Below are 15,980 nucleotides of genomic sequence, written 5' to 3'. Positions count from 1 at the left end.
GTGGTTTGCTCTTGGTGTGGCGCGTGGATGCTGCGGAGAATAGCGTGAAGCCTCCACACGTAATATGTCTCCGCGGTAACGCGCTCAACAAGCCACTTGATAAAATGCGTGGATTGATGGTCTCAGATGCAGAGGCAACTGAGATTCGTCCTCCGTCACCCGGATTGAGGCGAGTCACTGCATCACCATGAGGACTTAGAGCACATTGGGAACTGGGCATTCCAAATTGGGGAGAAACTAAAAAAATAAATAAAATGAAATCGCTTCTCAAGTTTCCCCAGTAAGCGGCTCTGGCATGAGCATCATGGTGGAAGATGGCATAGGGCTACTTTTAAAAATGGGACGAGTTGTTCGACCAAAACATCATATCAAACTGTGCTGGTCATGGCACTTCATGGGGACTTTGATTTTTGTTGGTTTTAGACACTGTGGCGTTGGCCTCTCGCGGATCAATTTTGCACTGTGATTTTTCAGAACTCAGTAACACCTTTTTTCACTAAGCTCTTTAAAAAAGGTATTTAAACTATAATATCATTTTTCAAAGACCCTAACGTAATCACTTGTGCAAGCACTAGCAGGAGCATACTAATAGAATTAATATCAGGTGTTAATCGTTAAAAGACAAATACAACTCACGCTAGTATATTATTATTATTTACATGAAATATATTGTGTCACAGCAATTTTAGCAATTTATAAGCAAAAGGTGTTTCATACAGTAAATCACAAAGATTTAACAAATAGATATAAAGAATAAAACATTTCACCAATTGTGTTGGTGTTAAATAATATTTTCTTGAATAATGAGTTCAACTTATAACAATATTTTACTTTATATAAAATAAAACCCCTTTCTGATGGTGTACTAATACCTTTTGAGACCTACTGTAAAATGGTTCAAATCAAATTAAATTTCACATCAGCATTAAAGATTAACAACATGTCATTGTAATTTAAACATTAACAACAATTTCACATTAGCATTAAAAATGTAACATTAAATCAGTGCATTTTACAGTATAAATGAAAACATTAACCACAAACAAGATTAAACTATAAATGACAATATAAGAACACACTCAATGCAGCATTACATAACAATGTACTGTCTTTAATTATGACAGTTGGTTGTACATTTTAAGAACTGGTATAGACAATTTTTTTGTGGCCACTGTAAAGTTTAAACAGATAGTGCTCAATGAAATTCATTGTGTGAGTGATAGGTTTTGGATACTCTACACTGAATATGAAATAGACAGCAAAGAGACACTCCAGAGCTTCTGTCATCCCCATGTCATCAGTGATGATAGTGACACCATCCATTCTGATACTGGCTCTTTTTGCATCTAGAGGGTTTGATGCTCCATGAAAAATTATTGTTGGGGTTGGCCTTGCTGATTCCTGTAAGTTGAGGAAATACATAACACATCTGTAGAAACCCTTATACTGCTAACACAAAGGAATTGTAATATCTTGCATAAAAACACAGAAAAAAGGAAAACTCGAATCATACATTTTCTTGGCAGAAGAGAAACTTGGCGTTTTCTTGGAATAATGATGGCAAAATGAGTAATGCTGCATTCTTTTCCAGATCTGCAATATCAATGTAAACAAAAAAACATAGGTTTTTTATTTTTTGCACAAAGTTTGTATTAAATGGTGAAGAAAGCTATGTAAGTATACTGTACACTATATGGCGAAAGTATGTGGACACCCAAAAACCATAACCATATGTGCTTGTTGAGCATTTAATTTCAAAGCTAGTCCTACCTTATAGCTTCCAACCTGTTAAGTCTGGCAAGACTTTCCACTATATTTTGGAGCATGGGTGCAAGTTACGACTTTATTTTATGTGCAAAAATCAGAATATTGTAAAAATGGTTGCGAACAAACCAGCGTTTCCATCCCATGTGTTCAAGAGATCAAAATTGACACTTTCGGGGAAAATTGCACAAATGAAATTTGGGACTGCGACTGTGGCTCTTTTGTAAAATGATATTTCTTGTGGCTTAAAGCGTGCAGACAAAAGGCTCTCACAAACCTCATATTTGCTTGTGGTCGATTGCAGATGCCATATACACAGATGAGCCAAAACATTATGACCACTCACAGGTGAAGCGAATAACATTGATCATCTCCTAACAAGGCCACATGTCAAGGTCTGGATAGATTAGATGATAAGCGAACAATCAGTTCTCGTAGTCAACGTGTTGAATGCAGGAGAAATGGGCAGGAGAGGAGTAAAGACCTGAGCGACTTTTTTTATGGCCAGACGACTGGGTCAGAGCATCTGTGAAACAGCAAGGCTTATGGGGTGCTCCCAGTCAGCAGTGGTGAGTACCTACCGACAGTGGTCCAAGGAAGGATACACTAAGGCTCATCAATGCGCAAGCGCAATGAAGGCTATCCCGTCTGGTCCGAACCAACATAAAGTCTACTGTGGCAAAAGTCACAGAAAATGTTAATGATGGTTACAGGAGGAATGTGTCACAACACACAGTGAATTGCACCCTGCTGCGTATGGGGCTGTGTAGCTGCAGACCAGTCAGAGTGCCCATGATGACCCCTGTCCACCGTCGAAAGTGCCTACAATGGGCATGCGAGCATTGGAACTGGACCTTGGAGCAGTGGAAGAAGGTCGTCTGGTCCGATGATTCCAGTTTTCTTTTACATCACGTACGTATGTGCCATTTACCTGGGGAAGTGATGGCACCAGGATGCACTGTGGGAAGATGACAAGGAGGGAGTGTGATGCTCCGGGCAATGTTCTTCTGGGCAACCCTGGGTCCGGCCATTCCTGTGGATGTCAATTTGACACGTGCCACCTACCTAAACATCGTTGCAGACCAGGTACACCACTTCATGGCAATGGTATTCCCTGATGGCAGTGGCCTCTTTCAGCAGGATAATGCGCCCTGCCACACTGCACACATTGTTCAGGAATGGTTTGAGGAACATGATGAAGAGTTCAAGGTGTTGCCCTGGCCTCCAAATTCCCCAGATCTCAATCCGATTGAGCATCTGTGGTATGTGCTGGACCAACAAGTCCGATCCACGGTGGCTCCACATCGCAACGCGTCTTGGTGCCAGATACCACAGGACACCTTCAGGGGTAGAGTCCATGCCTCGGCAGGTCGGCACTTTTTTGGTGGCACGTGGAGGACCAACAGCATATTAGGCAGTTTTGGCTCATCAGTATTTCTGGGAACAACAGCATCTCAGGCAGTTCTGGGAGTTAATTGTAGACAATTATTTTGATGATAGGCTTTGGCTTGGGCAAATTTTAGAATGACCTGTTGCTTACAAATCAACGTCACTGCTGAACAGCTCTATTGGTCCGCTATTAATCAGTCACATGACACGTTGAGGCAAAGTCACGTAAATTCAGTAAAGGTGTTCCCATTGTAGTTTATGTGGATGTTATCGAATAAAAGATGTCTCAACCTCAAGTGAGCGTATAATTTTTTATTTGCATCTTGGTGTTTCCGGCCAGCATTTTGTATGCAACGTAACAAAATTTGCATAACAATACGTAGATAGAAACCCAGCTAGTATGGTCAAGTGGTGATTTTGGTGTACTTTAGGCCATCTGTTAATAAGTGAACTTTATGCTGATACAGTATATAGAACAAAATTATAAGCTGTTGGTCATGTGTGAGGAAAAGTAAACAATATACCTTTTGTGCTTGGATCGATATTTAGAAGTAAATTTGTCAATAGTTCACTTTGACATCCACTTCTTGCCACTCTTAAGATTTTAGGGGCCAGAGCCTGAAGAGCATTCTCTAAATTAATGTGAAGGTCCATTCCAAAACGTATCTTTATTTCATGAAGCACCTTCATCACACAAAGAACACACATTAAGCAAAAAAATAAAGATTCTTTTTTTGTAGACCCTCTCATCAGTCAAAAACTCTAAATACTCACAAGTTGTGGAACCCCAAGAAATGGGAACATGTCCATAACCTCCTTTGTTGGTTTTTCCATTAATTCAAGTCTTTTGAAAAGAGTTTGCCTCATGTGATTCTTTATTTCTGTGTAGTCTGGCTGCCCTCTGCGTAGTTCAGTATTTATAGCACTGATGTGCTCCTGGAAGCTTGTTTCATCTTCCCCCATATTTTCTAGGTTCTGAAACGGTAGATTATAACCATCCCATAATATGTCCAGCACTACTTTTCCAGAGTGATTTAGTAATTTAAAGTTAAAATTGACAAACCTCTTGGGTGTAAATGGGATGAGTAGTCTTTCGTCTTTTTGCATGCTAAAATGAACACAAGTTAAAATGTTTAAGTTAATATATGCAGAAATGATTCTGAATGTTGGCAAAGGTCACATATTTGCAGATATTCTTTTTAATAATATAATCAGAATTACTTTTAACATAACTTATAGGTCACTGAAAAAAACAGTGGCATAACAAAAAGAGACATTGCAATATAAAAGACAATATTTAGGGTTGAGGTCAGGGTTAGTACCGAGGGAAAAATTATTTGAGGTATGTGGTATAGCTGGTAGAACAGGGTGCAATTTAAAAACTGGAGAAAGAGATGCTAATAATTAATGGCTTAATTTTGGGGGAATGAATGTGGGAGTGGGAAGTGATTGGTCTGGTAGTGTACCTCCTCTTCAAAGCCAAGGCCATCAGAAGAAGTGTGATCCATCAGATTTCTTTTAACGCCAAGTTCTTGAATTGTTGATGATCTCACTAAAGAAATTCGCTCTTTTTTAAATTTGTTCCGCAGACATTGTAGGAGGGTATCCTGTGGACACATGCACATTTTGAAATGCATCCAGTTTGACTAGAAGTATTATAAGAATGTGAAATATGAAATGGCACATACATGACCAGAGGCACTGCAATCTTTCAAGAAAGGAAATTTTGTAATCAGACTCCCCAGAACATCAGCATATATTGTGTGGTTTGGATACCTATGATAAAGAATTTCTCAACTGAAATTAAAAGGCAAAAGAACGGGACAGTAAGGAGTTATCGCAATGTCTCATTCTAGCTAATCAAAGCAGCATTTCTGGTTCAGGGTTCCCAAACCTTTTTTTTTTTTTTTTTTTAACAAACTAATTTCCAGGATATTTCCATGACTTTTCCATTATTTTTTTAGACATTTAGATAACTGGATAAGGATTTTTAAAAATCATTTTATATACTTTCTATTGATGACCATTCAAAATGAGCCATGTATTCTGATGGGGGGGAATTGCTAGCAAAATGCAAAAAAGTCATTCATTATATTATAAATGTTTCACCAGTGCCTGATTATATTATTATTATTTTTTTTTACCTCTTCAAATCTGCAGACCCGCCGGCGGTAAAGTTGATAAAGTTTAAGCATAACTGAACTTTTCTGAACTTTTCAGAGATAACATCACTTCTGCATTTATGTTAGATAAAATAACAAAGTAAGGCCTGCAAACATTTGCATCATAAATCAGCGGCACCTAGAGGTCATGTGGTAGAAATATTACAATGAAAATAAAAGTCTTTCAAATTGCACTTAAATAGACAAATTTCTCAGGAATACGACTGTACAGTTTATTTTGTCCTAATACCACAGTTCAAAAGACTTTCAAAAGAATCACAAGGTGAAATATGATTTCTGTAAAACATCAAATACAACCGTCTCTTTTTTGCGGAGATCACTGCTGCTCTAAGAACCAGATAGCTAAAAAGTTTATATCTGGTTTTTTTATAACAATTATCCCTTTTAAACCTGTCTGTGAGCTTGCTTGTGTGAAAAATCCAATGTTATATATATAAGTTTATTACCACCTGTTGGTGAAATCTCCAAACTGCAAATGCAGGAACTGAATTTGGACTTTGCGCCGAGTTTGGTATTGAAACATCTTAGCACAACTACCAAATTCTTTAGCAATCATGCCACAGTCCAAACCACTGAGATCACATTTTTTCCCCATTCTGATGGTTGATGTGAACATTAACTAAAGCTCCTGAACCTTATCTGCATGATTTTATGTACTGCACTGCTGCCACACGATTGGCTGATTAGATAATCGCATGGATGATTGTTGGTGCCAGACGGGCTGGTTTGAGTATTTCTGTAACTGCTGATCTCCTGGGATTTTCACACACAACAGTCTCTAGAATTTACTCAGAATGGTGCCAAAAACAAAAAACATCCAGTGAGCAGCAGTTCTGCGGACGGAAATGCCTTGTTGATGAGAGAGGTCAACAGAGAATGGCCAGACTGGTTTGAACTGACAAAGTCTACGGTAACTCAGATAACCTTTCTGTACAATTGTAGTGAGCAGAATATCATCTCAGAATGCACAACACGTCAAACATTGAGGCAGATGGGCTACAACAGCAGAAGACAATTTCAGCACTTTATTAGGACCACAGTGTTCCTAATAAAGTGATCAGTGAGTATATATAGAGAGACACAGAAATTCAAATATGTCCCACTTAAGAAATCATAACATCATAACAACAGTCTTTATAATACAACAATTTAGAGCACCTTGTACAGATAACCGCTCTGTACAATTGTGGTGAGAAGAATAGCATCACAGAATGCTATTCTGAGATGGGGGCTGGCGCTGTTTTGGCAGCACGAGGGGGACCTACACAAAATTAGGCAGGTGGCTAATCGGTGTGCAACATTAATTTATGGATTTTCATGATCTTCATAAATCTATTGCAGGATTTACTTACAGGCACTGAATAGAATACCTAAAACAACTTCTTTCGGCCAATGAAACCGAGTGCACATTAAGCAAAAATGGCAGCATGCAGGTTACGTATTTCGAGAGTTGCATGCACCGAAGAAGCAAATGAATGGAAATGCTGACAGATAGTTATTTGTATGGTAGTATTTTAAAACTGTACAAAAAAAAAAAATAAAAATAAAAAAAAAAAATAAAGATTTAATATAAATTATTTGAACTATACATACCATGTGTGTTTGGTGATGTTATCAAACAACACTTGAATTAAGAGGGACCGTAAACGTGATTTGCCTTTTTTCTTCAAGGACGGATCCTTCCTCTGCAGTGCCTCATGAATTTGTTGAGGAAAAGCAGGAAGGCTAAAAACTGCTGGCCAAGTCTCGCTGGATCTTTGCCTGTGCAGAAAATAAGTGTTACTCTTTTACCTAGTCCTTTTCAATTTCATGCATATGAATTTTCATTTCATTTTAAGTCATGCTACTTACTGAGTGAGCTGAATTTGCAACCCTGAGGATGTTTCCACATCATGTCTGTATGGACATTAGTAAAGTAAAGCTTAATTCATCACTTTTGACACTTATAAACACTTATTCAAAAATGAGCAGGTCCTGCTTACTCCAGTTCTTTTAGAAATGTATTTGGCTGTTTCACTGTGGGGAATAGATTTTCCACCATCTTCTCTGTTAAACCCATCAGGGTTTCCCCATCAGTCAGCTGTTCTGTTTGAAAGGAACAACAAACATGTTTTTAAACTTAGATATGTAGTCTTGGATTTGTAATGATTCATCTGCATTTAATGATTGAAGATTAAGCTTTTAATCTTCTAGTATTACACCTGTGAAAGCCACTGACATTCACAAAGACACAGCAACAATAATAATAATACAAGCAACAATATTAAAGCTGTAAATGATGTTAGCCATTCTGGAACTTCCACCAGACTTAGCCGCTGATATAAATTAATAAAGCAAACAAGCAATTTTATAACAGCAAACCCACACAGTTACACTGACCTTGTATAGGTACTATGACTTTAATAATCGAAAGCAATGCTGGCAAAAAAGCGTTCTCACACAACAAACTGATATCTGTCAAACTGACGCTCTCAGCTTCCTGCTGCCCATATATGGGTTGCCCTGTGAACGCGTAGAATGATTGACAGGCTGTCACAGAGACAGATGTGGTATTTCAAGGCTTTTTCAGTGATATCTGGCAGTTTAAAATAAATCACTAAAATGAAAAAATAAATAAAATTGCTTAACTGCAAAAACAAATTTTTTTTTAAAATCAAATTTATTACATGATGTGCCGATTTAATTGATCAAATTAAATCACAATTAATCGCATGTATCAGTATTTGCTAAGACATCTTAAAGATCATTTCAATTATAAATATTAAATTATATTTATAGTTTATTATATTTTTTAATGATTAACATATTTAATAATAATTATAATAATTATAATTATAATTATAATTATCTTTATTTATCACACATTATACATTTGCACATATACAGTGAAATTCTTCTTTTTCACATATCCCAGCTAGGCTGGGGTCAGAGTGCAGGGTCAGCCATGATACGGCGCCCCTGGAGCAGATAGGGTCAAGGGCCTCGCTCAAGGGCCCAACAGTGGCATCTTGGCGGTGCTGGGGCTTGAACCCCCGACCTTCTGATCAGTAACCCAGAGCCTTAACCGCTGAGCTACCACTGCCCCTAATAAATATAATAATTAGCAGACAAGTAAAGCACTGATTAGACCCAAAAAGTAGTTATATTGTTTTATTTTCACATCATTGAAATTAAGTCTACTATTGGCCTACAGTCCACAGCAATCCATTTAAAAAAAAAAAAAAAAATTTAAGCCACTTTTCTCCCTATTTGGAATGACCAATTCCCACTACTTAGTAGGTCCTCATGGTGGCGCGGTTACTCACCTCAATCTGAGTGGCAGTGGACAAGTCTCAGTTGCCTCCGCTTCTGGACCGTCAATCCGTGCATCTTATCACATGGCTCGTTGTGCATGACACCGTGGAGACTCCGCATGTGGAGGCTCCTGCTACTCTCCGCAATCCACGCACAACTTACCACGCGCCCCATTGACAGCGAGAACCCCTAATCGCGATCACGAGAAGTTTACCCCATGTGACTCTACCCTCCCTAGCAACTGGGCCAATTTGGTTGGTTAGGAGACCTGACTGGAGTCACTCAGCACACCCTGGATTCAAACTAATGACTCCAGGGGTGGTAGTCAGTGTCAACACTCCCTGAGCTACCCAGGCCCCCTCCCTAGCAATCCATTTTATAATTAAATGCGTCAATCTGTCTGATGTAGACTAAAGAGCTTTTCTCACAGGATGTGTTTTAACGTTCCATCAGCACTATTTTTGTTGGTACACATGTCAGACGGATGCTTTTGGAGCGTATCATTTTGTTTGTGTCATGTCTTGCGTCATAACTCCGCAATTTTAGGACGCTGTGTCAAGTTAAAGATAGTTTGAAACTTTGAAAAATTTATTTTGAGACCCCAGCTCTTGGTATGTTTACCTGTAGAGCTGGAGTTGCGCTGACTGCCTCCTGCTTACTGCTACTTACAAAAAATGTAAAGGTTGTACTTCAAGCTTGAATTTCTTCAATGGAAGGAAAATTCCTTATTGCGGAATTTATGCACAGGGGTATGATTGCGTTTTTTAACGTATTACCTTTTACATTATTAATCACACTAAATTAACACATTAAATCGAGAGCCTAAGGCCACATCCACACTAATCTGTTTAAGTTTTCAATTTCCAAACGTCGTTTTCCAAAGGATGCATTTATGGAGTGCATTTTCAAAAGTCTCAAGTTTCTGTTAAAGGAAAGCGCTGTTCTAGTGTGAATGAGAGGCGTAAACATCAGTTTGTGCGATTACAGTAGCTTTAAAATATGATTGTGTAACAAAATTTCATGTGAATTTCAGTGTGAAAGGCACTTACTGTATATGAAAAGTATTTCTAGATGAAACAATTATTAGGTGTGGTGAAAAAGTTTCTTTATGATTTTGTGTATTGTCAGTTGAATTAATTGCATGTGTAAGTCAATTGAAATTATGCTTAAACATTTGAAAAAAAAAATGCATTTTTGATTATCGGTTACTACAAATGTATCACTTAGTCAATAAAAACTGTAATATTTTATTCAGAGAATCTGTTGAGTGGATAATAACAACAATGGTTTTAAAATTTAAATTACAGAAGATTTCAAATAGTAAAAATATAATAATGTAACTCCATTCAGGTATAAAATTCCCCATAATTTAAAACATCACTGAAATTTGCAGAAAGAACAAGTTTGTGGTTATTCCTTTGCCTACAAAGTTGCTTTTACCTGGTGATCTAGACACCAGAACAGATTTCATATGCCCTGTGAAGAGTGTTCATGGTGATATTAGTGTCCAATTAGATATTGCTTGTAATCAATGGAAATTAAAATGGGGAAGTTGTTCTCTTTAGTGTTGGTAAGAGTTGTATGATAGTCCATATACTGCACATGTAAGCAAACAACAGTATGTAATTAGCTGTTTGCATGGTTTGCACTTATTTAATGTCAAGTAACATTTTATTCAAGAGCATCTTGACATGTTTATGCCCATGTTCAACAGCCTTACATTCTATAATGACTTGATAGCTGTGAATCTTCATAAACATAAACATATATGCACCTTTTAGGAAAAATCTATATTTTAAATAGCTCATGGGGCAACATAATGAATACTCCATTGTAACAGCACTTTTTAAGTTTCAGACTAATACTAATTTTTATATTCAAGCATAATTTGATTCCATATATTCCAATTTAACTAGCGCACATGTGTGTATTAAAACCATGTTTGTACGCATAGCTTTTACCACATTCAACACAACTATATGGCTTTTCTCCAGTGTGGCTTCGGAGATGTACATTTAGAGAACATTTTTGAGAAAAACTCTTGCCACACTCCATGCACGTGTATGGCCTCTCGCCAGAGTGAGTGCGCTGGTGTATTCTGAGGTATGTTTTCTGAGCGAATCGTTTGCCACAAACTGTACAGGCATAGGGTTTCTCTCCAGAGTGTATTCGCATGTGTGCTTTCAGATAGCTTAAATAGTTGAAGGTTTTCCCACAGAATACACACTCATACTTCTTCTCTTCTGAAATAGTTGTCTGGTTTTGCATACTGTTGAAATTCGCATTGCTAGGAAAAAATGTAAGAAATTCATCAGGGTTCATTTTTGGCCCTGTTGCATTGTCTCCGTATGTAGAAGGTCTTCCGTCAAGAGTTTGTTTTTCGGGTTGTACATTAGATTTCACTTGGTCACCTGAAGGTAGCGTGTATGACATAAAATCCAAAGAAGTCTGGGCAACACATCTGTCACTGCTGGCCGCTGCAGGTCCTGTAATGCAATAATAACACATGTATATCAGAATATATTATAGAGTTAAAATCATCTGCTCTCATGTTCTTAATCCACATACCTCTCAAACTGTTACTCTGATCTTCCTCTTTGTTATTTTTCCCAGAGTGATCCTCAAATGTCTCTTCTTTAATGATGATCATGTCTGGTTCGTCATCGATCAAATTTACTGGCTAAAGAATGGAAACAAGAGAGAACTATCAAGCTGTAACACTGCTTAAAAAGAACTTCATGTTCATCAACAGCAGTGAGACCAACCTCTCCTGTGATGACTGAAGAGTCTACACGTGTGTCCTCCTTTTGACCAACATTTGACTCGTGTCTCCACAGGTTCATGCACCATTCCTTACCGAAGACAGTGTCAATTGCGGGACGATGTCCAGTGTCTGCAGAACATGTAGGCATTAGTTACTGTATTTTTTAAATGAAATCATTTAATTGAAATGAAAACGTTATTAACTGATGCAGCTAATCCAAACTAAATCATTCTTGTAGTACACTTACAATTACAGGGGCAGTTGCCATGGAACAACATGGGGTTATGTACCTTGCTGAAGGGCACAATGATGATAGCTCATGGGTTACCCTTTGTTTGGTTTGAACCAATAATCTTTCAGCTGTCAGTCCTTTATCCACTAGGCTCCATCACCCCATGTAGGTACAAGGGTCATTCTCAGGAAACAGGCCTCATTTGTGCCCAAACATGTTTTATTTTTTATCATTCGCTTTTGAAAAGATGGGGTTTTCCAGTGGCCATTTCTTAAACTATTACTTCCAATCTTAAAGATGTTGTTGAAATGTTCCTATTGCTCTTCTTTATCAGTACTAAGCCTAACCCTAAGTGCAATATTATTTCAACTCTGTTACAGTAAATCTGGAATTCATTAACATATTATATAAATAGACAGCTGAACAAATTCTGGTAGTATCACTTTGTTGTTGTTGTTTTTTTCTCCCCAATTTGGAATACCCAGTTCCCAATGTGCTCGAAGTCCTCGTGATGGCGTAGTGACTCGCCTCAATCCGGGTGGCGGAGGACGAACCTCAGTTGCCTCCGCATCTGAGACAGTCAATCCACGCATTTTATCACATGGCTTGTTGAACGCGTTACCGCGGAGAAGTAGCGCGTGTGGAGGCCCACGCTATTCTCCGCGGCATCCACGTACAACTCACCACGCGCCCCACCGTGAGCAAGAACCACATTATGGCGACCACAAGGAGGTTACCCCATGTGACTCTACCCTCCCTAGCAACCGGGCCAATTTGGTTGCTTAGGAGACCTGGCTGGAGTCACTCAGCACACCCTGGATTTGAACTCGCGACTCCAGGGGTGGTAGTCAGCGTAAATACTCGCTGAGCTACACAGGCCCCCTAGTATCACTTAGTTTAGGTGTGGCTTGTAATACATCACAGAATAGAAAAACTATTGACATTTCTCTTTCAAAATATGGAACATTTAGAAGAAACTAAAAATATTTCTGTGTTCCTTCGCAATAGTTTTACGTTCTCTCGCAAGTATTTTGGGTTTCTTTACAATAGCTTTATCTGTCCTAAATGAAAATGAACCATGGTTTTACCACTGTAAAACCTAAAGTTGTCATTACTGGAAATATCATGTTGTCTTAATTATACATGACTTGAAATGTCAAGTTTTGGGCTCATAACCCAAATATTTAAGTTCATTAAAGTTCCATAGACTTAAGATTTTAAGTGTTAACTCAAACTATTGAGTACAAAATTAAGGCTATGGGGAATACCCACAATCCCTTGCTGCTTGAATTATTTAATTATGTTTCCTTGGTAAGAGGGAACAAATGGGGGTATTTAAATAGTTATTAAGAATTCATAATCAAGAATCATCTTTATTTGAGATGTGCTATTGTTTGATCTAAAACTGAATCAATTCAATTAAAATGATTAATAAGTGTAGAAACAACAACATTTAAATAGCAAATCTGAGTTAAGTCTACAGTACTTGCATCTTGTTCACTCTTCTTAAACACCAAGTTAATTGAACTGAAATACTAAAGTTTTGGGAGACCACATTACTCAATGGAATTACGGGAACGAGTTTACTCAAATAAGCGCAGTGGACTTATTAGGGTTTTGAGTGTACTGTAACCATAGTTGAAGTATGGTATTTGTAGCAAAACCATAACCACAAAATTTACCATGGTTTAACAACAGTAAGCATTTTTTAACCATGATATTTGTGGCAAAACCATAGTAATAATACAGGAAAACCAAAACTAGGGTAATAAAAATCAATCATTCTGCCAGGAACACATAGATGTTCTACTACAATAACACCATGGTTTTTTAAATGGTTCTTACCGCATAAATGGTTATTAAAGTCATGGTTACTGCAGGTTGACTATACTGAAACCATAGATTTTTTATTTATTTATTTTATTTTTTTTTTTTTGGTGGAAAAAATTTTCAAAATAAACTACATAGTTAAATCAAGATATTATAATTTTAATAAAGGCCAAATAATTTTCCAGGAATTTTTTTTTTTTTTTTTCTCCCCCATCTAAAATTTAATGGTGATGAGTTTGGACATCAAAATTGGCTGATATTCTGATAACACATTTTATTTTTAACATGTATTTCGGATTATAAATTATAACTGTGACTCACAACTGTTCACAAATAGCACCGTTTCCTGAGAATGACCCACACAAGGACAGCTGGTGAAGTATTTTACACGAGGACACACAAATCATGGATCACTCTTTGGGTGGGATTTGAACCCACAACATTGAGTTTACCAGCTCAGATCTTCAACACCACATGTAGCTACACATTCCCCCATTTAATCTGTCAAAATGTATCTGCTTTTTTCAACATGCATCGCGCATTTAAAGCTAAATATAGAGTTGTTTTATATATGTGACCTGTCAACCCGTCGCTGAATGGAGCAGCTGTCCCGTTCATCTTCTCAACAGTTTTCCAAGCAGCTTGAAGTTCACTCTCCAGTAAATTACATTTCCTCTTCAGAGACTCATTTACGCTGATATGTCGAGATATTTCTAATCGCACAAAAGACGAATTCTCCTCGAAAAGTTTGCCTATTTCAACAATAGCGGTCTTCGCCAACATTTCCATTATGGATGTTAACTGTGTCTGAAAATCAACAGCATTCATGACGTTCATCATTTACGGGACACTTTAATGTCAGATACGGCTAAATTAGATCCGTTATAACTTGCTTAATAAAGCTGCTTTGTGCTATTTTTAGTCTGTTTACATTAAGATGGTCATCTTGCCCGAACAAAGCATAACTAGTGTTTGAGAGAAAAGGATCATGGGAGGAATTCTTCTTCTTCTTTTATTGGCGTCTCGCATTCTAAAATAGAGCTTTACCGCCATCTACCGTGGGTTACGGATCAGAGACTCTCTCCTTCTCTCCCCAGACATTTCAGGACTCGTGCTTCCGATGGCGCTGCGTGTTCAGCTCCTCCATTTTCAGACCCAAGTCCCTCACTGCCCAGAGAGAGGAGAAAAAATAAAGAAATAAATAAAATAAAACAAACCTTTTATGGCCTAGCTATATTCTTTCATTTAACCGAGTTCTATTCAGAAATTGAATTAATAGACTATCCCCTCTTACTGGATTTAAAAGCTTCTTTAAGGTTAATTGCTGTTCTCCTTTCTTTTGTAATTCATCTGTTAGATTATTTCTTTCGTTTGTATATCTGTTACATTGTATTAATACATGTTCCACTGTTTGTTTCTCTAACTCCACACCAATCACATAATACAAACAGCACATCACATGCCCCTCCAGAGACAGGAACATACTGGATCATCGCTACACAACAATAAAGGATGCATATCACTCTGTTCCTAGAGCAGCTTTGGGATTCTCCGATCACTGTCTGGTTCATCTTCTTCCAACCTACAGGCAGAAATTAAAATCAACCAAGCCAGTAGTAAGGACTGTAAAGAGATGGACCAATGAAGCAGAGCGGGAACTACAAGCCTACTTCGATTGCACGGATTGGAGTGTTTTTGAGGCTGCAGCCACAGACCTGGACGAGCTCACAGATACTGTTACATCATATACCAGTTTCTGTGAGGATATGTGCATTCCTACTAGGACTTATTTAAAGTTCAACAACGACAAACCGTGGTTTACAGCAGAGCTCAGGCAGTTTCGTCAGGCCAAAGAGGCCTTGTACAATCAGGCCAGGAATATGCTGAACAAGGAAATCAGAGTGGCTAAAAGAAGATACTCTGAGAAGCTGAAAAACAAGTTTTCAGCTAACGACCCTGCATCAGTGTGGAGTGGCATGAAACAACTCACAAATTACAGGACTCCTACCCCCAACCCTGTGGTGGACCAACAACTGGCTGATGACCTGAATGTGTTCTACTGCAGATTTGAAAGGCCCAATCTCACACCCCACACCCACTCTGACCATCACTTCACATAAACACCAACACCTCCTGCAACCCCCCCTCCTCCCCCCTCCCGCTACTCAACCTGCACTTAAGGTCTGTGAAGATGATGTGAGCCGGGTCTTTCGGAAACAAAAGACGAGGAAAGCTTCAGGCCCAGATGGCATCTCACCAGCGTGTCTTCGATCCTGTGCTAACCAGCTGGCCCCCATCTTCACACAGATCTTCAATAGATCACTGGAGCAGTGTGAAGTCCCATGCTGTTTGAAACACTTAATCATTATTCCTGTCCCAAAGAAACCAAAAATCACAAGATTTAATGACTACAGACCTGTCGCCCTGACGTCTGTGGTCATAAAATCATTTGAGAGACTGGTGTTGGCCCACAGGTCTGTGGATGATGCAGTCAACATGGGATTGCATCATATCCTGCAACATC

The 15,980-nt window shown here is 38.3% G+C and overlaps 1 protein-coding gene across 5 annotated transcripts; it reads right to left on the bottom strand.

The window, feature by feature from the left end:
* Positions 1-667: 667 nt before the first annotated feature.
* On the bottom strand, positions 668-14,466 carry LOC127451722 (uncharacterized). 5 transcript variants are annotated; one of them, XM_051716622.1, is made up of 14 exons: positions 14,035-14,466; positions 11,396-11,523; positions 11,199-11,310; positions 8,642-11,116; positions 7,319-7,838; positions 7,188-7,232; positions 6,930-7,097; positions 4,842-4,929; positions 4,620-4,760; positions 4,217-4,261; positions 3,928-4,128; positions 3,678-3,837; positions 1,514-1,593; positions 668-1,401 (listed from the first exon to the last, which is right to left on the bottom strand). In XM_051716622.1, exons 5-14 carry the CDS (start codon positions 7,393-7,395, stop codon positions 1,138-1,140), a joined length of 1,269 nt encoding a protein of 422 aa, XP_051572582.1. In that variant the 5' UTR covers positions 7,396-7,838; positions 8,642-11,116; positions 11,199-11,310; positions 11,396-11,523; positions 14,035-14,466; the 3' UTR covers positions 668-1,137. The 5 variants fall into 5 exon arrangements, with proteins under 5 accessions (XP_051572582.1, XP_051572583.1, XP_051572584.1 ...); XM_051716623.1 differs by having other exon boundaries at positions 7,319-7,421; positions 14,035-14,463; XM_051716624.1 differs by lacking the exon at positions 14,035-14,466 and adding an exon at positions 11,642-14,011.
* Between the last annotated feature and the right edge of the window lie 1,514 nt (positions 14,467-15,980).

Source organism: Myxocyprinus asiaticus, chromosome 14 (assembly GCF_019703515.2).
Source record: "Myxocyprinus asiaticus isolate MX2 ecotype Aquarium Trade chromosome 14, UBuf_Myxa_2, whole genome shotgun sequence".
Classification (NCBI taxonomy): Eukaryota; Metazoa; Chordata; class Actinopteri; order Cypriniformes; family Catostomidae; genus Myxocyprinus; species Myxocyprinus asiaticus.
The sequence above is the reverse complement of the archived record's forward strand: the minus strand, read 5'-3'. Positions and strand labels throughout refer to the sequence as shown.